Here is a 24,606-nt window from a genome sequence, read left to right on the forward strand (position 1 = left end):
AACGAATCATTTGCACTTGGTCCTACCTCTTAAAGATCTACCACTTCTCAATACCATTACATGGGGGACCAACCTTTCAGCACATGAATCTTTGTGGGACAAGCCATATCCAAACTGTAGCAACACCTAACCTATCAAACATTGTAGCTTTGCAACAGTACACTGTAGGATACTGGTTTTACCCTTGTGATCAAGTGAATGATTGGGAGCCAGGGAATGTCATAATACATAGGCCCAGGAAAAGATCAAAGTTCAAAATTCAAGGTAAGATTTCCACTGAATGCGTATTTCTTGTACCATCATCAAGTAGAAAAATCATCATACCACTGTAAGTTAGGGATCATTTGTATTTCTTTGAGTGTTTATGAGCATACCATGCATTTGCTTCTTCTGGGCATCATTTAAAATTTTGATTTGTAGGCCAGTGCCCCAGCTCACTAGGCTAATCCTCCGCCTTGCGGCGCTGGCACACCGGGTTCTAGTCCCGGTCAGGGCGCCGAATTCTGTCCCGATTGCCCCTCTTCCAGGCCAGCTCTCTGCTGTGGCCAGGGAGTGCAGTGGAGGATGGCCCAAGTCCTTGGGCCCTGCACCCCATTGGAGACCAGGATAAGTACCTGGCTCCTGCCATCGGATCAGCGTGGTGCGCTGGCCGCAGTGGCCATTGGAGGGTGAACCAACGGCAAAGGAAGACCTTTCTCTCTGTCTCTCTCTCTCACTGTCCACTCTGCCTGTCAAAAAATAAAAATAAATAAATAAATAAAAATAAAAAATAAAAATTTTGATTTGTTTTTTCTTTAGGAGAGGTGTGTGCACACACACACACAGAGGCAGAGAGAGAGAGAGAATAACAGAGGTCCCATTCACTGGTTCACTACCCAAGTGCCAACAACAACTGGAACTTGCTCAGGCCAAAGCTGTGAGCCAGTATCTCAATCCAGGCCTACCCTATGGAGGGCAGGGACCCAACTACTTGACCCACTGCCTGGTGTCTCCTGTAGTACACATTAGCAGGAAGCTAGGATTGGGAGCAGAGTTGGGACTCAAATACATGCACTCTAATATCAGATCTGGGTGTCTCAATTGGCCAGATCTTAAGTGCTAGAAAAAATACCTACCCTCTGAGTATAATTTTATGATCATTGTCCTAATTTGAGTTTTAGTTTTTTTTTTTTTCCAGGATACTGACTGTGGGGAGCAACTCGGACTAGACTAAGTTACTGGAATTAAGACTTATTCTATGCATCTGCTCTCCCACAATATGGCGCTGGGAGAGGAGAAAACAGCTTCTACACAGCTGCCTCCAGTTCAACCAATAGACAGCAGGACCTGCTCCTGATTGGAGGAGAGCAGCGTACTCGGCGTGTGGGCAGCCGAGTTGGGATTGGCGGAAGAGGACTATAAGGGAGGAGAGAGACAGCATGCACCAGGAACATCTAAGGGGAACACCTGTGCAGCCCCCGAGAGAGCCGGCCGGCGGTGTGCCGCTCCCCCGCGGAAGTGGGGAATGTGGCAGGGGGAACCGCCCTTCCACGGAGGTGGAAGGGTCGGTAGCCAACCCGGGAAGAACCAGCAGCAAACCCGGGGAGGGCCGAGCAGACAAAAGAACAGCGCAGGGTCCTGTGTCGTTCCTCCACGAAGACGGGGAGCGACACTGACCACCTCCACTAATTTACAAATTGGTGCAGTGTACATTTTTATTTTTTTCAATAAACAGAAAATATAGATTAATTTTTTAATGGATTTTTTTTTTTTTTGACAGGCAGAGTGGACAGTGAGAGAGAGAGAGAGACAGACAGAAAGGTCTTCCTTTTCCATTGGTTCACCCTTCAGTGGCCGCTGCGGCCGGCGTGCTGTGGCCGGCGCACTGCGCTGATCCGAAGCCAGGAGCCAGGTGCTTCCTCCTGGTCTCCCATGCGGGTGCAGGGCCCAAGCACTTGGTCCATCCTCCACTGCCTTCCCGGGCCACAGCAGAGAGCTTGAGTGGAAGAGGAGCAACTGGGACAGAATCCAGCGCCCCGACCAGGACTAGAACCCCGGGGTGCCAGCACCGCAGGTGGAGGATTAGTCTATTGAGCCGCAGCGCCAGCCAAAATGCATAGATTATTATGGTTTCCAAGAATCATCTCTCAACCTCCTCTTGGTAAGATTTGGAACAACTTGCTCATTAACTTAAAAGTAGTATGAACCAGCAAATGCAAGGTACCTCTCTCTCTCTCTGTCTCTCCCTCCCTGTTAACCAGCCTGCCTTTCAAGTAAATAAATAAATCTTTAAAAAAAGAAAAGAAGAGTGAAAAGGGTAGGAACTGATCTTCCCTTCTATAGCTATAATAATTCACATGACATACTATTAGGAAGCAGACAATATATTTACTAAATTTTTAATACCAGGTGCAGTGTTTGGTATTTATTATCTATATCATTAAATCTTCACATTCTGTTTTATCATTGAGTCATCACAATTATCCTATTTGATATTGAGGAAATTGAAGTGGAGAAAATAAAAGTAGCTCAGGGCTGGCATTGTGGGGCAGCATGTTAAACCTCTACCTGCAAGGCTAGCATCCCACATGGTACTGGTTTGAGCCCCAGCTGCTTCTCTTCCAATTCGGCTCCCTGCTAATGTACTTGGGAAAGCAGCAGAATATGGCCCAGGTTAGGCCCCTGGCACCTACATAGAAGACCTGAATGAAGCTCCTGGGTTCTAGCTTTGGCCTGGCCCAGCCTCAGCCATTGTAATCATCTAGTGAGTGAACCAGCAGATGGAAGATTTTCTCTCTCTCTCTCGCTCTCGCTCTCGCTCTAGCTCTAACTCTGCACTTCAAATAAAAAAAATTTTTTTAAAGTAGAAAATATAACTAGCTCAGTATGACAAGTAATATTATTTGCTTACTGTTCTTCCTTTTCTGTAAGTTCTTTTTTTGTTTTATTTTGGTTTGGTTTTTGTTTTAAGATTTATTTTTATTTATTTGAAAGAGTTACAGAGAGAGGAGAGGCAGAGAAAGAGAGAGAGAGAGAGAGAGAGAGAGAGAGGTCTTCCATCTGATGGTTCACTCCCCAATTGGCCACAATGGCTGGATCCGCGCTAATCTGAAGCCAGGAGCCAGGAGCTTCTTCTGGGTCCCCTACGTGGGTGCAGGGGCCCAAGGACTTGGGCCATCTTCTATTGCTATCCCAGGCCATAGCAGAGAACTGGATAGGAAGTGGAGCAGCCAGGACTCAAACCGGCACCAATATGGGATGCCAGTGCTTCAGGCCAGGGTGTTAACCCACTGTGCCACAGCTGGCCCCTTTCTGTAAGTTCTTGACCTTCCTTTCTTGTGTAGGCGATGTACTTTTTTTTTCTTTAATAGCACATTGTACATTCTTTTAAAAAAAAAAGAATATTTTATTTATTTGAAAGAGTTTTAAGAGAGGTAGAGATAGAGGGGTCTTCCATCTGCTGGTTCATTCCCCAAATAGCCACAATGGCCAGGGCTAGGCCAGGCCAAAACCAGGAGCCAAGAGCTTTTTCTGGGTCTCCTACACAGGTGCAGGAGCCCAAGCACAGGACCATCTTCTGCTTTCCCAGTTCATCAACAGGGAGCTGGATCAGAACTGGAGCAGCTCTGACTCAAACCTGCATTCATGTGGGATGCAGGCGCTACAGGCTGGGGCTTTAACCTGCTGTGCCACTGTATGTACATTCACTTAGAGTTCATTCCTGTGTGAGTTCCAAATGCAGTGTGCGTGAAAAGGACTGATTGATGTTGAGTTGAGGTGTAACAAATATTGCAAATTTCTGCCAGCCCTCTTGCACTCCTACTATCTTTCATGAGAATATGTTCTAGGGAGCTGTTGATACTTCAGCCTAATAACAGAGACATGTGGTGCCATCACAAAGCTGACCAGTAGTCTGGAATGTCCCTCTGTGTCTAACCAAACGTTGCAATGTCATAGCTGATTCAAATATCAATGAGAGAGGGGCCAGCGCTGTGGTGTATCAGGTAAAGCTGCCACCAGTGCCAGCATCCCATATAGGCACCAGTTTCAGTCGCGGCTGCTCCACTTTCCCATCCAGCTCTCTGCTATGGCCTGCAAAAACAATAGAAGATTGCCCATGTCCTTAGGCCCCTGCACCCGCGTAGGGGACCTGGAGGAAATTCCTGGCTCCTGGCTTCAGATCAGCACAGCTCCGGCCACTGTGGCCAGTTGGTAAGTGAACAAGCAGATGGAAGACCTCTCCCTCTCTCTGCCTCTCCTCTCTCTGTGTAACTCTGACTTTCAAATAAATAAAAAAAATCTTAAAAAAAAATACCAAAAATACCAATGAGAGGGGGCTAACTGGTTGTGGTTGTAAGTTACTGAGATCAGGAGGTCTGTTTCTTACACAGATCAATTGCTTCCAAACCTGAACAATTCCTCAGAATCATACAGCTCAGAAAGAGCAGCAAAACAGAAGATGAAGTCTGGAACTAGCTTACAATATGTGTGAGAATTTAAAGACTATAAGGATTGTTCAAAAATAATGTGGGAATAGTCATCAATCATGTGGGGAAATGTGATTAAATCTTTACTCCTTAAAAAGAAAAGAAATTTACATAGATTAAAAATGTATGAGTAATGGAGGCTTGTGTTTTGGCACAAGTGGTTAAGCCACCACTTAGACACCAGCATACCCTATCAGAGTGCCTGTTCCAGTTTCAGCTGCTCTGCTTTGGATCTAGCTTCCTGCTAATATACCTGAGAAGGCAGTGGATGATGGCCCAAGTACGTGGACCCCTGCCACCCATGTGGGAGACCAGTATAAAGTCCTGGCTCCTGGCTTCTGCTTGGCCCAGATCTGGCTATTGTGGCCATTTAGGGAGTGAAACAAAAGATGGAGGATTGATCTTTTCTCTCCTTGCCTTTCAAATAAATAAATAAATGATTTTTTTAAAAAAAGGTATACTAGTAGGAGCCAGCACTGTGGTGCAGAGGGTTAATGCCCTGGCCTGAAGCGCTGGCATCTCATATGGGCGCTGGTTCAAGACCTGGCTGTTCCGCTTCCTATCCAGCTCTCTGCTATGGCCTGGGAATACAGTAGAAGATGGCCCAAGTCCTTGGGTCCCTGCACCTGCATGGGAGACCTGGAAGAAGCTCCTGGCTCCTGGTTTCGGATCAGCGCAGCTCCAGCTGTTGTGGTCAATTGGGGAAGGAACCATTGCATGGGGGACCTCTCTCTCTCTCTTTCTCTGCCTCTCCTCTCTCTGTGTAACTCTGACTTTTGAATAAATAAATAAATCTTAAAAAAAAGATATACTAGTAAGTGCAAAACATGAAAACTAAATATAGTTAGAATAAATTAGAGAAGAATTTTCTGTTACTAATCTTGTAAAGAATGTTTGAAGTTAAAAAAGCATTAAATATAGTGAAAATTTATAAATTTGATTATATAAAAACTTTGTATGGCAAAATGCATAAAAAGTAAAAAAACTAAATATGTATTTAAGAATATGTATCACAAAAGATTAATACTTTTAATCTTTAAGGGGCACTTTCAAGTCTGTAATATTAAAATGTATAATCCAGAAGAAAAGCAGGAATAATCTAGAATAATTAACTCACAAATATAGAAATAATGATAGATCTTAAATGTGAAAATACGATAAATTTGTTAATCCAATTCTAGAAATTAAAGGAGTAATGAAATATCACTGCTCACCTATCAGACAGTAAAAAAAAATTAAAAATAATACTAACCCTCAGTTCAGGAATGGCCTGAGAGCAAAATCACTATGACTTCTTTTGTAGGACATCTGATAAACAATACATGTTTTATTTTTATATACATGTTTTAATTTTAAGACAAAATGTTCAATTTTAAGACAAAAGTTTTAGAATGATGCAGAAACATTAATCTAGTATTTTCATTTCTTCTTTTTTTAAAGATTATTTATTTATTTGAAAAGCAGAAATACAGAGAGAGAAGGAGAGAGAGAGAGAGATCGTCCATCCACTGGTTAACTCCCAAATGGCCACAAATGCCACAGCTGGTCTACTCTGAAGCCAGGAGCCAGGACCTTGTTCTGGGTCTCCCACGTAGGTGCAGGGGCCCAAGCACTTGGGCCACCTTCTGCTGCTTTCCCAGGCACATTATCAAGGAGCTGGATTAGAAGTGGAACAATCAGGACTTGAACTGGTGCCCACATGGGATGATGGCACCACAGGTGGATGTTTAACCTACTATGCCACAGTGCTAGCCCCAACAGGTTTCTTATTAATTCTACAAATACTGTCTTTTCTTTAAAAATGTGCAATGCTATTATCGAAAATGCTTTTTTTTCCAATTTAACGTAACTATTTTATCAAATACATATTATTTCTATTGTACAAAGGAAATTCTCTAACAAAAATATAATCTCATATGGGATGTCCTCATGGGGAATGCTGCATTGCAGACAGAGGCTTAACCTTCTATGCCACAGTGCAAGCCTAGTATTTCCATTTCTTTTTTTTTTTTTTTTTTTTTTTTTTTTTTTTTTTTTTTTTTTTTTTTGACAGGCAGAGTGGACAGTGAGAGAGAGACAGAGAGAGAAAGGTCTTCCTTTGCCGTTGGTTCACCCTCCAATGGCCGCCGCTGCAGCCGGCGCACCGCGCTGATCCGATGGCAGGAGCCAGGAGCCAGGTGCTTTTCCTGGTCTCCCATGGGGTGCAGGGCCCAAGCACCTGGGCCATCCTCCACTGCACTCCCTGGCCACAGCAGAGAGCTGGCCTGGAAGAGGGGCAACCGGGACAGAATCCGGCGCCCCAACCGGGACTAGAACCCGGTGTGCCGGCGCCGCAAGGTGGAGGATTAGCCTATTGAGCCACGGCGCCGGCTAGTATTTCCATTTCTTAAGGAACTAATGTGTCCATTGTGAAAAGATGTATTACAATCTCCATTGTAAAAAAAAAAAAAAAGGAAACTACCTAAATGTTAATTAACAGGAGATTGATTGAATAAATTATGGATGAACCATAAAATAAAATATAGATTTTAATGGAAGCCCTTAAGAATTATGAGGGGGGCTGGGCACTAAGGCTTAGCAGGGTAAGCCACTGCCTGCAGTGTGACATCCCATATGGGCGCTGGTACAAGTCCTGGCTGCTCCACTTCCAATCCAGCTCTCTGCTGTGGCCTGGAAAAGCAGTGGAAGATGGCCCAAGTCCTTGGGCCCCTGCACCCTCATGGGAAACCTGGAGGAAACTCCTGGCTCCTGGCTTCCGATCAGCCCAGTCCTGGCCGTTGTAGCCATTTGGGAAGTGAACCATCAGATGGAAGATTCTCTTTCTCTCTCTCTCTCTCTCTCTTCCTTGGCCTCTCTGTAACTCTGCCTTTCAAATAAAGAAATATTTTTTTGAAAAAGAATTATGAGGATCAGGGCAGGTGATGCAGTGCATGGGTTAAGCTGCCGCTTGGGACATCTGCATCCCATACTGCATTGCCTCATTCAAGTTTCAGTTATCCTGCTTCCAATCCAACTTTTCTGCTAATGCCAATCCTGGGAGGCAGCAGATGATGGCTCAAGTACTTGGGTCCCTGCCACCCATATGGGAGACCCATATGGAGCTCCTGACTCCTGGCTTCAGCCTGGCCCAGCCCTGGCTGTTGCAGGCATTTGGGAAGTGAACTAGTGGTTGGAATTTCTCTCTCTCTCTCCCCCTGCCTTTAAATAAATAAATAAATAACCTAAAAAAGAATCATGAAGAACTATTATTTATGACATTAACAAAGAGCAGAAGTTACACATTAAGAGTAAAAAAGAAGCTTTAAAACTATATATGTAGTGTGTGGTCTCTTTATTACAAATATATCAAATATGTCTTGATATAATTTTTGAAGAATAGGCAACATATTATCTCGTATTTTTCTGGATAATAGCATTATGGTTGATCTTCATATAAGAAGGTATTTTTTTCTATATTTAAATGCTTTTTTACAACAGTAATATATTTGTAGTCAGAAATAATAGCACTTTTCTTTTTGAGAAGAAAAAGTATATATAAGACACATCCTCTGCAAATATGGAAAAAGTCTATAGGACTCAAAATAGGTCATATCTATTGTTTCTTGCTTGTCTAGATTCTCATAAATAATTCATGGAAATCCTATCTATTCTAATAATTGTTTTTTGTTCATTACTCTTTTGCAGTCCTTTTCAGAAAATGACAGATATTATATTCTGCAATTATTTATATTATAAAATATTTCCTGTAGTAGGTATTTTCTGAACCCATGTATACATGATTCTAAAAAAATCACAAACATAAAGATAGTTACACTGACTAAAGTTATAGTATTTCCACATAAACCAGTAATTTTAAATGTTTAAAAAGTAATTTTAAAAGTTTTTATTTTATTTTACTTTATTTGAAAAACAGAGACCGAGACACAGACAGCAAGAGATCTTCCATTCCCTGGTTCACTTTCCAAATACCCACAATAGGCAGGAATGGACCAGGCTAAAGCCAGGAACCTGTGAGTCATCTACATGTGTGGTTGGGACCCAAGCATTTGAGTCATCATCTGATGCTTCCCAAGATGTGTAAGCCAGGACTCAAACCTCTGATATGAATGTGGATGTCCCAAGTGGGACTTAAGAGCCACGCCAGAGACTCACCTCAAAACAGATAACTTTATCCTGAACTTGAACTGACCAATTTGAATTGACTGATCACTTTAGGATTATTATAAAAAATCAACAGCTTCTCTAAGTTACTTAGAGGGGAAAAAACTAGAAAATAATATTCAATGAAAAAAATTATTTACAAACAATAGCAATTACACAATATATATTTATATATCTCTATATAACAACTATAGATACAGATACAGTGAGTATAGAATTCATATAAAGAAAATTCCAAAATTTTATTGAGGAACATAAAATTTTTTGAAAACTATTCCCATATGGGTAAATGAGAATATTATAAGGATGTTGCAATTTGTTTATAAATTTAATGTAAATTTGCTTAGAATTTCCCATGAATTTTTGAATTAGCCATGACATTAAATTTTTGGTGGGGAGGGTTGTTTTGGCACAGAGGCTTAAGCAGCCACAGTTTGAGTCCTGGTACTTCTGCTTCTATCCAGCTTCCTGCTAATGCTTCCTGGGAGGAAGCAAGTGATTACTCAAGTATTGGGGCCCTGATACCCATGTGGGAGATTCAGATGGAGTTTCTGGCTCCTGGCTTCAGCCTGCCCCAGACCCTGGCTGTTGTGGGCATTTGGGTCATGAGTCAACAAATGGAAGATTTCTCTCTTGCTTTGCCTTTCAAATGAATAATGATAAACAGCATTTAAAAAAAATAAAATAAAATAGCCGGCGCCGTGGCTCAATAGGCTAATCTTCCACCTAGCGGCGCCGGCACACCGGGTTCTAGTCCCGGTCAGGGCGCCGGATTCTGTCCCAGTTGCCCCCCTTCCAGGCCAGCTCTCTGCTACGGCCAGGGAAGTGCAGTGGAGGATGGCCCAAGTGCTTGGGCCCTGCACCCCATGGGAGACCAGGATAAGTACCTGGCTCCTGCCATCGGATCAGCGCGGTGCACCGGCCGCAGAGCACCAGCCGCAGTGGCCATTGGAGGGTGAACCAACGGCAAAAAGAAGACCTTTCTCTCTGTCTCTCTCTCTTACTGTCCACTCTGCCTGTCAAAAATAAATAAATAAATAAATAAATAATAAAATTTATTTAAAAAAAAAACTGCAAAAGTTCCAGTGTCTAGTCCCACTCACCAAGGTTAACCATTGTTAATAGTTTTTCTTTCCCATTCTTCCAGAACTTTTGTATGTTTATTTAAAGCAAATACAGGCCAGCGCCGTGGCTCACTTGGCTAGTTCTCGGCCTGCGGCGCCAGCACCTTGGGTTCTAGTCCTGGTTGGGGTGCTGCATTCTGTCCCGGTTGCTCCTCTTCCAGTCCAGCTCTCTGCTGTGGCCCAGTAAGGCAGTGGAGGATTGCCCAAGTGCTTGGGCCCTGCACCTGCATGAGAGACCAGGAAGAAGCACCTGGCTCCTCGCTTCGGATCAGCATAGCTCCAGCCCTAGCGGCCATTGGGGGATGAACCAACGGAAGAAAGACCTGTCTCTCTCTCTCTTTCTCTCTCTCTCTCTGTCTAACTCTGCCTGTCAAAAAAAAAAAAAAAAAAAAAAGAAATACATAGAAATGGATATGCACACACACCTTCCATCCTTTATCTGACTTTTTATAATTGCAAGAGGGATAATATTAATACATACTGTTCTTTGCTTAATATATCTTGGGCATTTTTCCATAGCAAAACATATGTTCTCAAATGAATGTTCTTAATGAAGTAATTCTGAAGTACATGAAAGAATAGTTAAGAATGACAAAAAAATTTTTTGGGAAAAAGTTGAATGAGGATTTGCAATATCAAGAGTAACAGTGTATAATTAAAATATTTTAGAAGAAATCAGTGAAGCAGAACTTAATCTCAGTACTAGATCCTAGAAGATAAAAAAGTTCAGCTGGATTCAAAAAATCAGCAGGAAAGAAGTATAGTTTTCAATACACATGTAAAGATAGTTTCCTAATTATTAGAAAAAATGATCAAATACTCGCCTCACATGATAAACCACAGTAAACTTCAGATTTATTAAAGCATTAAATACATTAAAGCATGAAAAACTTTAACATTATCAAATATATAGCAAAAATATAAGTAAATAACTTTTTGTGAGGAAGATATTCTAAATATATAACCAAAGGTAGAAATTGTAATGAAAGCATTTGAGATATTGATAACTTTAGAAATGATTAAAAAGTCACTAACAAGTACAATAAGGATTAACTTGTAAAGATATGTGTAAAAGGTACAGCCCAGTGTTACTAACCTCATTATAGAAAGAACTCTTGCAAGTTAATTTAAAAAATCAAGCAACCTAATAGAAAAAAATGGGTGATATATAGGCCTATGCAAGCTATAAAATAATAATATGGGGGCCAGTATTGCTGCGTGGCAGGTAAAGCCACTGCCTGCAATGCTGGCATTCCAAATGGGCACTGGTTCGAGTCCTGTTGCTGCACCTCCAATCCAGCTCCCTGCTAATAGCATGGGAAAAGCACCAGAAGATGGTCCGTGTCCTGAGGCCCCTGCCACCCACATGGGAAACCCTGAAGAAGCTCCTGGCTTCTGGCTAAGACCTAGCCCATCCCAGCCATTGTGGACATCTGAGGAGTGAAGTGAACCTATAGAAGGAATCTCTCTCTCTTTCTGTGTGTGTGTGTGTGTGTGTGTGTAAAAACTCTGATTTTCAAATAAATCTTTTTTAAAAACCTAATAATATGAATGGCCAATAAACATAAAAGGTATGTTAAATTTTACAGGTAAGCGCCGGCGCCACAGCTCAACAGACTAATCCTCTGCCTTGCGGCGCTGGCACACCGGGTTCTAGTCCCGGTCAGGGCACCGGATTCTGTCCCTGTTGCCCCTCTTCCAGGCCAGCTCTCTGCTATGGCCTGGGAGTGCAGTGGAGGATGGCCCAGGTCCTTGGGCCCTGTACCCGCATGGGAGACCAGGAGAAGCACCTGGCTCCTGGCTTCGGATCAGCGCAATGCGCCGGCCGCAGCGGCCATTGGAGGGTGAACCAACGGCAAAGGGAAGACCTTTCTTTCTGTCTCTCTCTCTCACTGTCTACTCTGCCTGTCAAAAAAAAAAAATTTTTTTTTTACAGGTAAGCAAAGTAACAAAAAGTAGAAGAATTTTTTTCACACATCAAATTAGAGAAGATTAATCTGATAATATATAGTGTTGGTAAAGATACAGGTGAATACACAATCATATGTTTCCATTTTGGATGACATTTTGGTTTGTATAGCCAAATTTGTAAAAGCTATTTGAGTTTGAAATTCTGTTTGGAAATTTATCTGGAGAAAATACTTATGGATAGATTCAAATACTTGTCCATAGGGACGTTTATCATAGCTTTGTTTATAATATAGAATAATTAGAAATCACTAAATATATATTATTAGAGAACTTGTTAGATATATTGTGATGCATGGGCAAAAATGTTTTAAGTAAAAAGTACTATTCATAAATGAATAATGGCATATACCTTAATTATGCTTAAAATATTTATTTATTTATTTGAAAGGCAGAGTTACAGAGAAGCAGAGAGAGAGAGAGATCTTCTATCCACTGGGCCACTCCCCGGATAGCCACAATAGCCAGAGCTGGGCTGCTCCGAAGCCAGGAACCAGGAGCTTCTTCTGGGTCTCCCACGCGGATGCAAGTGCCCAAGGACTTGGGCCATCTTCTACTACTTTTCTAGGCCATACCAGAGAGCAGGATCAGAAGAGGAGAAATCAGGACTTGAACTGGCGCCTATATGGTATGTTGGCACTGCAGGCAGTGGCTTTACCCACTACCCACAGAGCTGGTCATATCCTAATTATTTTTAATATATACTTATTGCATAGAAAATATGCCACAATGATATACTATAAAAATTAACAGTGTTAATAGTGACTTTTATTATTTCCATTATTTTTATTATTTCCATAATTTCCACAATGAACATATATTACTCTTTTTAGTTAGAAATAACACTGTAGGCCGGCACCTCACCTCACTTGGCTAATCCTCCGCCTGTGGCGCCGGCACTCTGGGTTCTAGTCCAGATTGGGAAGCCAGATTCTGTCCCAGTTGCTCCTCTTCCAGTCCAGCTCTCTGCTGTGGCCCGAGAAGGCAGTGGAGGATGGCCCAAGTCCTTGGACCCTGCACCTGCATGGGAGACCAGGAGGAAGCACCTGGCTCCTGGCTTTGGATCGGCGCAGCGCGCTGGCCGTAGTGGCCATTTAGGGGGTAAACCAATGGAAGGAAGACCTTTCTCTCTGTCTCTCTCTCACTAACTCTGCCTGTCCAAAAAAAGAAAAGAAAAGAAATAACATTGTAAAAATAAAATACTACTTATAATATTTATAACACAGACATTGGTTTTTATGTTTTTCTTAAGTGACTTTTGTTATTTTGGTGAATTTTTATTAAGTGACTGATTGCTTTGTTTTGGTGAAGTCTCAAGTAAACTTCTAGACACTTTATTGAAAAAATAAAACATTAAGGACTCAATCAAGGCCATCAGTGATTACAGACACCCAGGAATCCCAGCTGTTGGGGTGGATCTTCCACAGTTAAGAGGCCGCATCAGGGAAGGATGAGTGGAACCCTGGGAAAGGTGTTGTGCCTGAGGAGCAATATAATTTTTTATTTTTATTTTATTTTTTTTTACAGGCAGAGTGGACAGTGAGAGAGAGAGACAGAGAGAAAGGTCTTCCTTTGCCGTTGGTTCACCCTCCAATGGCCGCCGCAGCCGGCGCGCTGCGGCCGGCGCACCGCGCTGATCCGATGGCAGGAGCCAGGAGCCAGGTGCTTTTCCTGGTCTCCCATGGGGTGCAGGGCCCAAGCACCTGGGCCATCCTCCACTGCACTCCCTGGCCACAGCAGAGGGCTGGCCTGGAAGAGGGGCAACCGGGACAGAATCCGGCGCCCCGACCGGGACTAGAACCCGGTGTGCCGGCGCCACTAGGCGGAGGATTAGCCTAGTGAGCTGTGGCGCCGGCCGAGCAATATAATTTTTAACCAAGTGGTTTCCCTCTTAAGAGTCAGAACTTCAGGAGAGAATCTCATTTATTCTGCAGGCGGGATTCTATTGAGCACCAGTATGCACAATAAGACAAAACCCACCTGTGGCATTGGAACATACAAGCACCTAATTAAAGCTCAAGAGCCTAAGAAGAATGGAAAAGTAGAAGCGAGACCCATTAATTTGGGGATAGATTATGAATATGGGATTTTAAACATTAACCTGACACGATAGTGCAAAATAACCTGCTCATATCTTTTTTTCATTTGCTGTATATATCAGCAAAATAAACTTTATGCAATTCTCAAGTGGTTAATCATTAGAAAGCCATAAAATATTCCCCAATAACAATTATTATAAATGATCCTCTGGTTTTGGGTACTATTAATTTGGCTGTTAGTATGATAAGCAGCAACTTGAATGACATGTAAATGGAAGGGGGTAAATTCCAAGCACAGCCTGATTGAGAAATTCAACTTATTTTCCACAACCCAGATGCCTTTTTAAGCACATCTATGTAGTCTCCAGCTAAGACCAGGTCTGTTCCCAAAGGAGAAAACACTGCCCTCCAGTGGTCTTCAGTGGAGAATGGAAATAGTTTCAGGTGCCATGATTGCCGCATTTATGTGAAACATGATGTATTTACCTAATCTCACTTCTTGCTATGTTTTGTGGACTGAAATTTAGGTCTAAAACCAAGTATAATGACAAAACTTCCAAAATAAATTCTAATATTTAGTTATATAGAAATATTAATTAGGAATATTATGACTTTCTGATTCCAAAAGCTGACCATTTATCTGACTATCACAATTGAATTATGTTAGCCCCTGCAATTTCTCACTTCCCAGATAAGGAAGAAGATATTTCATCTCTATGTTTCCCTTGTTGGCCAATTTTTTAGCTAAAAGACATTTAAAATTGTACAGCAGGCAGAACCCCAGGGGACTGAACAGTGTTCCAACATCCTTAAAGGCTTCCCATCACTTCAAAAACCAAATTCTTCTTCCCGTTTCTTAAACCAACCAAAGTAGGCAAAAGCAATTTTAAAAAGTCTTTGTGTCTAGCATTGGAACTTTCTCATATTTCACACCATTATATAAATGTCACTCTAACCTATATGTATCACAAATGCTACGCTAAATTAGGGCCAAATTTGCAACCTAGTTTAACTGGGTTTCCTCTTTTTGCAAATGCAGTTTTTGTGTCTGCATTTAGCAATGCATACAAAACTGTCCGTGTAGCTAACTGCTTCGAATTGCTAAATTTGAGGATGAATGTGTAGAGAGTCTTTATGCATGTGCCAAAGCAATCCCGTTTCTAGTCATATAAAGACTTCCTAATCAAATGGACTTCAAACACACTGCTAAATTCTTGGTCTACTTCATTGACTCTTTTGGATTTAGTAAAGGAAAAATGGAACTTCAAGAGAGGAAAGAAACAGTTTCAAACCTCCTCCATGCTTATATCCTTCAGACTCCAGCATGGAACTGCATCACATGATAATAGCCTTGGGACTTAAATGTACCATAATCCTCCTCACCAGTAATACAAAGAAATGCTGGTCTCATAAGGTAGTTATTACAGTTGAAAGAAGGGATATATGTGAATTATCTGTGCAGATAAAGGGCCTAACTAAGAAATACTAGTATTCTATCACCATCATTTCTGCAACTATAAATCCAGTGGACAATATTTCCTAGGAATTTGACTTTCCAAAATTAATCTCTATTATTTTAAGTAATGATTCCTTATTCAATTTACTATATGGAAAATATCTTCAGTCCTCCAGATAAATTCTTTTTTTTTTTTTTTTTTTGACAGGCAGAGTTAGTGAGAGAGAGGGAGAGACAGAGAGAAAGGTTTTCCTTCCATTGGTTCACCCCCAAAATGGCTGCTACAGACAGCGCACTGCGCCGATCCAAAGCCAGGAGCCAGGTGTTTCCTTCTGGTCTCCCATGCAGATGCAGGGTCCAAGGACTTGGGCCATCCTCCACTGCCTTCTCAGGCCACAGCAGAGAGCTGGACTGGAAGAGGAGCAACTGGGACAGAATCTGGCTTCCCAATCTGGACTAGAACCCTGGGGTGCTGGCGCCGCAGGCAGAGGATTAGCCAAGAGAGCCGCAGTGCCAGACCAGATAAATTCTTTAAAATAAATGCCCCGTGCTAGGAGAAAATAGCATCATATTGCTTGAATATAGCACTTTTAAATATTAATCAAGTTTTTCTTCTTTTCACTCCCACAGAAGGTGATATCCATAATCTATTCACCTGTATCCACAAAACACTTTAGAATTTAAAAAACTGACAAACATAAAAATTCTAATCATTGCAAATATCATGTCATAATTAGACATATTTGGGTACATTATAGTGAGTTACAAACTTTCTAGGCTCAAGTATGGAGTTTTATAACCACACCTGTTCTGGTTATTTAGTGTAACTCAGAAAATTTACAGTTTAGAAAGAACTGTTAACTTTAGGATATTAAAAAACTATCCTTTGATATGAAGAAAAACCTACAAATATATTTTAACAAGACACATGGTTAGGGCGGTTGTTGTGGTAAAGGCAGTTGTGCAGTGGATTAAGCCACATTTTGGGATGCCTGCAAACTGTATCAAAGTGTCTCGGATTGAGTCTCACCTCTACTTCCAGTCCAACTTCCTACTAATGAGCCCAGGAGGCAGCAGATGATGGCCCAAGTACTAGGACTCCTCCACTGACTTTTTTGGAAATGCTTTAGAATATATAGATGGAGTTCCTGGCTCCTGGCTTCTGCTTGCTCCAGCCCCTGCTATTGCAGGCATTTGGGGAATAAGCCAGCTGATGGAAGACTTCTCTGTCTCTCTGCCTTTAAAATAAGTAAGTCTTTTAAAGAAAAGACATGGTTTTCTTTCTTCATTAGCTGTGGTAATGAGGTTTTGCTGAGTCATAGCCTAACACCTTTAACTCTTTCCCCTGTGTACACCTGCAACATTACCAAACAGCCTTTATCTGAATAAATTCATTAAATGTTGTCTTTGTTGACAATGAGATCTCACCAATATTCTCAATTATGATGCTTCATGTTGTGCAACATAGAACCTTTGATTTTTCAAAATCGTTCTTATAAGTTAGTCAAACAGCTTGTGATTTAATACAGTAGGATATACTGACAAATTGAGAATGCAATAATGATTTGATAAATTTATTTGTCAAACTCTTAGAAAATTGGAGAAGTATCATTTAAAGATAAAGCAGGGGCCAGCGCTGTGGCCTGGTGGGTAAAGCTGCCATCTGCAGTGATGGCATCCCAAATGGGTGCTGCTTTGAGTCCCGATGGCTCCACTTTTGATCCAGCTCTTTGCTGTGGCCTGGGAAAGCAGTAGAAGATGGCCCAAGTCCTTGGGCCCCTGCACCCGTGTGGGAGACTCAGAGGAAGCTCCTGGCTCCTGGCTTCAGATTGGCCCAGCTACGGCCATTGTGGCCATTTGGGGAGTGAACCAGCGGATGGAAGATCTTTCTCTCTGTCTCTGATTCTGCCTCTCTGTAACTCTGCCTTTCAATTAAATAAATAAATCTTTTAAAAATAAAATTAAAAAAAGGTAAAGCAAAGTAAGGTAGATTTTGGCATAGTGGTTAAGGCACCACATGAGACACCTACATCCCATATTTGAGTGTGTGTTTGGGATCCCTGGCTCTGCTCCAAATTCTAGCTTCCTACTAATGCACACCTTGGAAGGCAGCCAATGATAGATCAAGTATTTGGGTCCTTGCCTCCTACATGGTGGACTCAGATTGATTTCCTTCTCCCTCCTGACTTCAATCTGCCCTAGCCCTATCTGTTGCGGGAATTTGGGGAATGCAATAATAGATGGAAGACAATCTCTTTCTCTCTTTCCCTCCCTGCCTTTAAAATGAAGAGAAAAATACATAAATACAAATTTTAAAAAAGATAACACAAAGTAAGCTCAACTAAACACTGCAATACTGTATGTGTTATATTGAAGCCCAGGTACAAACATTGTCTATGTAAATGTGAAGAAAATAAACTTTTATTAAATCAATCTCAAAATTTGACAATTAAACATGAATTTATAATAAACATTTTGAATTTTCAAAAATGCATAATTTTGTGACAGCAGCAAAATAATCTAAAGTCAGAACACTTTTTCTATGTATAATTACATTATTATAATTCTCTACCTTGACAGATGACAATTTTAGAATATTCTAAATACAATTTCTAGTATATGCACTAAAATAAAATATAACAGATAGACAACTCACCATAGTATAAGTAACACATTCAAATTTAGTAATTTATTTTCCAGGTGGAAACCAGGCTTCTTGGAAGACTTTAAACTATGCCAAATGGTCTGATTTCACCATAGAGGTAGGCACTAGAGGACTAAATTTAATTCTGTGTAATTTTTGTTAAGTACATTTTACATGCAAATGTCTATAGAACCATGTTAATGAAGTTATAGAGAAGGAAAGAAAGTTGGCACTCCCATTTTTTCTGTTTTATTCAAAAGCAACCTTTCAATTGACTTGCTCTATCTTTTTAAACCACTTTTGATTTAATCATAAGAAAATAGCAGTCTATCTGCATTCAAATTGGATCAGAAGCCATGAGAAATAATACCTTATGAATAAAATTAGATGCAATAATTTTTCTCCCATACTTTTATAGTCTTCAGAACATAGGATGCTTCCATTGGAATCAGACAAAAAGTTACGTTAATCATAAATATTTAGAAAAGTGCAGTCTACTGGTCCAGAGCTGTTTAGTAAGAGGGAAGAATTTTGTTTCTTTTTACCAAGGGGCTCAGAAATTTTTGCACCTTAATAATTGACAGTTATCCAAAACCTTTTTTCCAAAAAATATAAGCAAATGCATTTGCATTGTACACAGGTCAACTTCTTGATAAAAAAAAGTTGATATTTTTAAGCTTGAAAGCCCATTATTGGCAATCAAAATATACAGTACCCTTTCATTTAGAACATTAATAAGCTGAAAATTTACAAGAGAATTGTGCCCAAACTGTAGGAGAAGTATGATTTGCAATAAAAGTGAAAGGAAAAACTCTATAAGTGTATCTGATTAAGAAAAGATGCAACTAATAGTCTCAATTCTGCATTTATGGTATGTTACACCCAAAACTGGATACAGTCTCACCCTGTAACATATAGAAGAATAAAGCAAAATAAAAACTTGCTTCACCCTCCCACATCAAAAGGAATCAGGATCCTGACTCAAATTTCAAACTCCTGGAACTTGGAAATATCTGAAAAAACCCCCAACAACAAGGTTTCTGAAATCTGTCACATCACAGAAATAGGGAGATCTTCAGCCATGGCAATATGACTATTAAGAATTCACAGATTATCTGAAACATTTGCTAATCATCCCACCCCCGGTGTTAGAGGGAGAGAAGGGAGTGGGAGAGGAAGTATTCAAAGTGTTGGGGAAAGCCTGCTGTGAAAGTGCCAGGCCCTTCTTGGGGGCTTGGGTTGTCAACATAATCCTAACCATAGCCATTGTATGACTGTATCGGGGAAAACTACGTGTGTGTGTGTGTTTGTGTGTGTGTGTGTGTGTGAGAGAGAGAGAGAGAGAGAGAGAGAGAGAGAGAGAGAGAGAAGGAATTGAGTGGAGTGGAGGACCAAGATGTTAAGATATTTAACAAATTCATATGATTTTTAAAACATTTTGAGAGTACTGTGTTTATACATGCTGGGCAACATAAACCATAAACCTTACTGGATTTCTGCAAACTGCTGTGTGAAGCATACAAATGGCATTTCTGTCAATGGGAGAAAGAGACAGACAGAAATCAAGATAGAGACAGGCAGGCAGGACGTGGAGCTGGTTCCCATTGCAAGCTGTAAGGGAAGAAGATGACATCCAGAACAAAATGTCTTTTTCACAAGGATGCTAAAGCTCTTGCTTTGTGATCTCTGTGTATAGAAAGAATGATCAATGGAAATGACTTAATTTCTCCCTTTTCTGGAATCAAAATATAAGGGTTTTGAGGTTATTTTTAAACTTCTTCCTGTAAAGCCTATTGTGTATTCCAGGAAACAGACAAAACTCAGCAAGACAACAAAGACTTGATCTGCAGGAGGAAGGTAATAAAGAGCAAGTCCTCTCCAGAGGGTAATTAATCCTTAGTCATTCATCTTAGAAGTCCCAGTTAACAGTTAAGGTTAATGTTCAGGTACCTTCTTTCTATTTTCTTTAAAAAATTTTTAAACATTTTTTTTTTGCAGAATGTTATACTATTAATTGCCAATTTGCATATGTGTGCAGCTGCTGTTTTGGCTCTGAACTCAATCCGATAAGCTTGCTGGAGGTATCGCAGAGCACTTGGCAGCTTTCCTATTTGAAAAGAAAGCCTCTCCCACCACAGAACAGCTGATCGTCTATCAGCGATAGACCCTGATGGCGTGAATTACAATTACACTACTTTTCACACTAAATCTGGGTGATAGCTACTTGGAAAGAAGTTTCATCATTTTTTACCACAAACTGGAAAAAGAATTACATGGTCATGCTGTGCTTTTAAAGGCAGTTTGGTTCACTTTTGTCTATTTAACACCTAATTCCAAGAAGTCCATAGGCATCCAGAGTTCTGAATGGTGGGTAATGAATTCACTGTTTAGATTGAAGATTTTTAAAATCTACCTCAAATTACATTTATTAACAAGGCGACCAGGAAGTGTTAAAGTTGTTAGACGCTTCATTTATTAAATAATTTGTGGATATTTTCAGTTGTCATATCTAGAGTCATGGGGTTTGCTTATTTTTTTTAATTAGCAATCCAAAACAATGCTACTGCAATTTAACAATTCATCACATAATCTTGGGCTCTTCAGTTCAGCTGTTAATGTTAGATCATTCAGATTGTTATTTTGATCTGTTTATAAATGATTTAGGTTGCATTGTGCTGTGAGGAGAATCGCAGCAGCCGAGGCAGAAGATCTTTTTCATCTTACATAGCTCAGCATAGCTGAGGGGCCTAGCAAAAAATGCAGCTGGGGACTTAAGTGTATCATCTAGGAGGAGCAAACAAGTGATGGAGGCAAAGGATCTTGATAATAACTTGATTTATTATTGTCACTTGGTTAACTTCATGATTAATTTACATGTCCTGTCTGGAAAACAAGAGTGCTTCCTAGCCAAGGTGCACTTTGTTAGAACACTACAGTCACACATTTTGGGGGACATTACAAAGTACACACTTTCCTCTTGCAAGAATCTGCCAACCCTCTGAAATTGTTAAGAGACCCCTAAACATCATCCCTTTCCTTTCTTCTCACTCTCCCCTGGGCTCTATTCCCTCCCCTGTTGACATTCAAATCCATTTGTTAAAAAAAAAAAAAAAAAAGAAAAAGAGTTACACCCACCTCAAGTAGCAGAAGTGGAACCCACTAATCCTGAGGTAGTTAACCTAAGAGAAAAATAGATTTCGTTTTCCTTTTTAGTCGTTAGCTTTATTAGATTTCTCACTCTCACAGATTATCCCAAGATTACCCATTGATTGATCGCCCGTAGAGCTGCATTTGGTGTAAAGAAAAAACAGCTTTATTGGCTCCCAGGAGACAAAACAAACAGAACAAGATATTCATATTAATGCAAACAATGCAACGAACCAGGGGGAAGAATCGCCTGGCTGAAGCGAGGCGCTGGGGAGGCCGAGGCCGGGAGCCTGGAGCCAGGAGAGGCCTGCGCACCTCCCGACCCGCTGTCGAGCGTTCCCGGTCACCCCAGTCCCCGGGCGCCAGGAGCTGGCTGTCCTCCGCGGGCCACAGTTCGGGCGAAGAGGCCCCAGAGCGATGCGCGCAGGCCGCGGCCTAGCGGGACCCCGTAGGGACAGCAGGCCGCCGACTCCCGGTGTCCCTAGGAGGCCTTAAGCCCAGGCCTCAAGGAGAGTGTTGGCTTGGTCCTCCCACTCACCGCAGTGACGACCTGGAAGGGACCCTTAAAGCCCTCCTGGCGTTCTCCTTTCCTTTTCCAAACGCCTCCAGGGGCCCAGTTCCCTAATCTCTTTTAGGGCTGGTTCACTGGGGAGGCTGAAGAACGCTCAAGCCTACTTCCTAACTCAACTGAGGCAGCCTGGAGGGAACTTAGCAGGAAGCAGGAAGCCAGCCGTTTGATAGCATTCTGTCTTTTAAAAGCTCACTGTCATGGAAGAGACTATGTAAACATACATTTAAGCACAACAGAAACGATTGTGTAATCATAAGGGAGGGGAGTGGTACACACAGCTAAGAGAGAGTTAAGAGACACTGAGACTCCCTGCAAAATGAAAAAGGAAGAAAGAAAAGTCTGGGTTAAAAAAAAAAAAGGGGGTATTAATACCACACCTAACGGCTTCCCCATCCCCAAACTGGGAGAGAAGCTGTTACGTAGGCTTGATTTCATGTCTTTATAGTCAATATGAAGTTTAAAATAGGGCTTCCAAATATTGCATGAAGGCATATTTATGCTAAAAAATTATTTGTTGTGCATCTGAAATTCAAATTTAACTGGATATTCTGTATTTTTATTGTCTAGGCCTGGCAATCCTAACTAAACACTTTATTGAAGAACTCATACAAGAAGCGGGCTCATTCTCTGATGCAATCAGTAAATTTGGGGCATTTGCATTGCACCTTTGCCTTGAAAAAGAAAATGAGGGGGCCAGCGCTGTGGCTTAGCAGGTAAAGCTGCCGCCTGAAGTGCTGGCATCCCTTATGGGCGTCGATTCAAGTCCCGGCTGCTCCACTTCCGATCCAGCTCTCTGCTATTGCCTGGGAAAGCAGTAGAAGATGGCCCGAGTCCCTGGGCCCCTGCACCCATGTGGGAGACCTGGAAGAAGCTCCTGGCTCCTGGCTTCAGATTAGCCCAGCTTGGGCTGTTGCGGCCATTTGTTGAGCCAGTGGATGGAAAACCTCTCTCTGGCTCTGCCTCTCTGTAATTCTGCCTTTCAAATAAATAAATAAATCTTAAAAAAAAAAAAAGAAAAGAAAATCAGTTGCCTTTACAGCACACTTTTCCAAGCACATTATAGGACAGAGTTGCAGATGTCCTCATATTTTAGGAAGAGGTAGTGGTGTCACTGTTGGTCTCTTCACTGAGAATGGACCAAGCTTCCTTCCCCAAAGGGTTCTCCCCTACAGAAGATCCCTTCCCAGCCAGTAGAGGGCACTGTAGCAAGTCGGCAAGTAGAGAGAATCCGTTACAAATGGCACACACTTCAGGATCACGTCTTTTTTCCCTAAATCTTTACTACAGAGCCACATGGAGTATTGCTGTTTAGTTTATTTGGAAGGAAAATGAACATGGTGAAAGGTAGAGCACAATCTGCTTTGAAATTCATCAAAGGCCCTAGCCTAGAAAAGATTCCTAACCTAGAAAAGATCCAGGGTCTTATAACAGATGCTGAAAATGCCAATGATTAAATCTCAGGAAAAACAAAACAGTGAGTCTTTGCATATTGAAGTGAAGGATTCACAAAGCTGCTTTTTGGAGGTAGTCTGCTGCTTGCATTCCCCAGTATCGGTTAGGGAGAGCTTTTTCAAGAAAAGGAGTTTTATCACCCTTACTGATACTTTGGATTCCTAGTGAGCTAACCTTCATTTTAAGCCAATTGCTTGGAGTTGTATGAATCCACCCACACAGGATGCCCCTTTATCACTGGCAGTTAGTGCTGTTTAACAACTGCAAATGGAGAAACTATTTGCTTAATGAGAGCTGTTTTCAGAGTTGATGCACCAACATGCAAGGGAAGATAATATAAGACTGAGACCTCCTCCTGAGCCACAGGGCTGCCTCAGACAAGGGAAGGGCAACTCTGGAGCCAAAAGTAATATTCGTTTGCTTTAGAGAATGTTTGACTTCTGAATCAGTAGTTTTAGAAAATATATAGGCTCACTTCCAGTTCACATTGGTTGGTTGGTTGGTTTTCTTTCTTAAGAAAGATTACATGATATCCATAAATATGTATAATTTGTATGTAACAGTTAAAAATAAAAACTTTAAAAGTTAACATTATGGTATAGTTTAACTCCACATTTTAGAGTTTTATATCCTTTTAACCATCTCTCCTTTCTTTATTTGAGTCTTAAACTACAGATATACACTCTAAAATTGTCATTGGAGCAGGCCTGAGAAATGCTGAACACTCAGGGCATTAAGTGCCTCTTCTTCCCAGCAGAAATGTCCTGGGTTCCTTGTCAGGGTTGTAATAAATTGGCAGTCTCTAAATGACAAACCCCACACCATTGTCAGGTAATTCCAGGCTCCCCACTCTCTCTGAGGTTTAGCATAAAGGGTTAGGCTCTTGATGTAAAATGGTTTTGGATATGATTTCAGTTCCTTATGAAGCTATGTACAAATTCAGTGGAAACATACTTAATTTTCTTTTGAGGTGAGGGATTATTGTGGGAAAAAATAGTAGATTAAGAGGCAGGAGAGCTTGAGTTGAGTTCTAGCTATTTGAGAAGGTTTGAGGGATTCGTTCTCTTGAAATACAGTTCTTTTGTTTATCCTTTTGCTTTGTCCTCATTAAAAGATTGGGCAATCTAAAGATTTTGTTATTTTTAAAACACTTATTCATCGAATTAAATAAACATGACAACTAATCTTTTGTAAACTCCTTCCAAAGGATAGCAGCAAGATAGTATTTGGATATATTAACAGCCTAGCCCCAAACAATAGAGGACACATGGGCACTCTGCAGGCTGCCCCACATTCTAGATTCCATGGGAACACTGGAATGCAGGACGTGGTTCAACACCAAGGGATTTCATGATCAGGTGCAAATTCTTTGGAGAGGTCTGATTGACCGAAAGACACATAGCCCTCCCCGACCCCATGGACAGGACGGGGGTGGGGGATAACATGTTTGAGGATTTATATCAGTCCTATTTGGGGACTGAGGCCTCAGAAAGAAGAAGTTTATCACTTCATCCTCGAGGAGCTCTGGAGCTGGAAGAAGTTGGCAATGTGGTTCTCACTAGCTCTAGAAATGGAACC

The 24,606-nt window shown here is 41.3% G+C and overlaps 1 protein-coding gene across 2 annotated transcripts; it reads left to right on the forward strand.

Annotated features, from left to right (window-relative positions):
• Nucleotides 1-1,964: 1,964 nt before the first annotated feature.
• LOC149127401 (uncharacterized) lies at nucleotides 1,965-22,599 on the forward strand. Of its 2 annotated transcripts, none has more exons than XM_089329124.1 (4): nucleotides 1,965-2,140; nucleotides 17,915-17,976; nucleotides 19,665-19,743; nucleotides 22,144-22,599. In XM_089329124.1, exons 1-4 carry the CDS (start codon nucleotides 2,092-2,094, stop codon nucleotides 22,284-22,286), a joined length of 333 nt encoding a protein of 110 aa, XP_089185250.1. In that variant the 5' UTR covers nucleotides 1,965-2,091; the 3' UTR covers nucleotides 22,287-22,599. The 2 variants fall into 2 exon arrangements, 1 of the variants encoding a protein (XP_089185250.1); XR_016231537.1 differs by having other exon boundaries at nucleotides 2,012-2,140; nucleotides 19,665-19,715.
• Nucleotides 22,600-24,606: the final 2,007 nt, after the last annotated feature.

Source organism: Oryctolagus cuniculus, chromosome 3, assembly GCF_051225735.1.
Source record: "Oryctolagus cuniculus isolate XC-2025 breed Fujian yellow rabbit chromosome 3, ASM5122573v1, whole genome shotgun sequence".
NCBI lineage: Eukaryota > Metazoa > Chordata > Mammalia > Lagomorpha > Leporidae > Oryctolagus > Oryctolagus cuniculus.

What these genes read in the sequence shown, in the direction of transcription:
- LOC149127401 (XM_089329124.1), top strand. Translation starts at nt 2,092, where the DNA reads ATGCATAGATTATTATGGTTTCCAAGAATCATCTCTCAACCTCCTCTT. An exon ending in GGTCTGATTTCACCATAGAG is followed by an intron (nt 17,977 to 19,664) that starts GTAGGCACTAGA and finishes TGTGTATTCCAG; the next exon opens with GAAACAGACAAAACTCAGCA. An exon ending in GAGCAAGTCCTCTCCAGAGG is followed by an intron (nt 19,744 to 22,143) that starts GTAATTAATCCT and finishes TTTATTGTCTAG; the next exon opens with GCCTGGCAATCCTAACTAAA.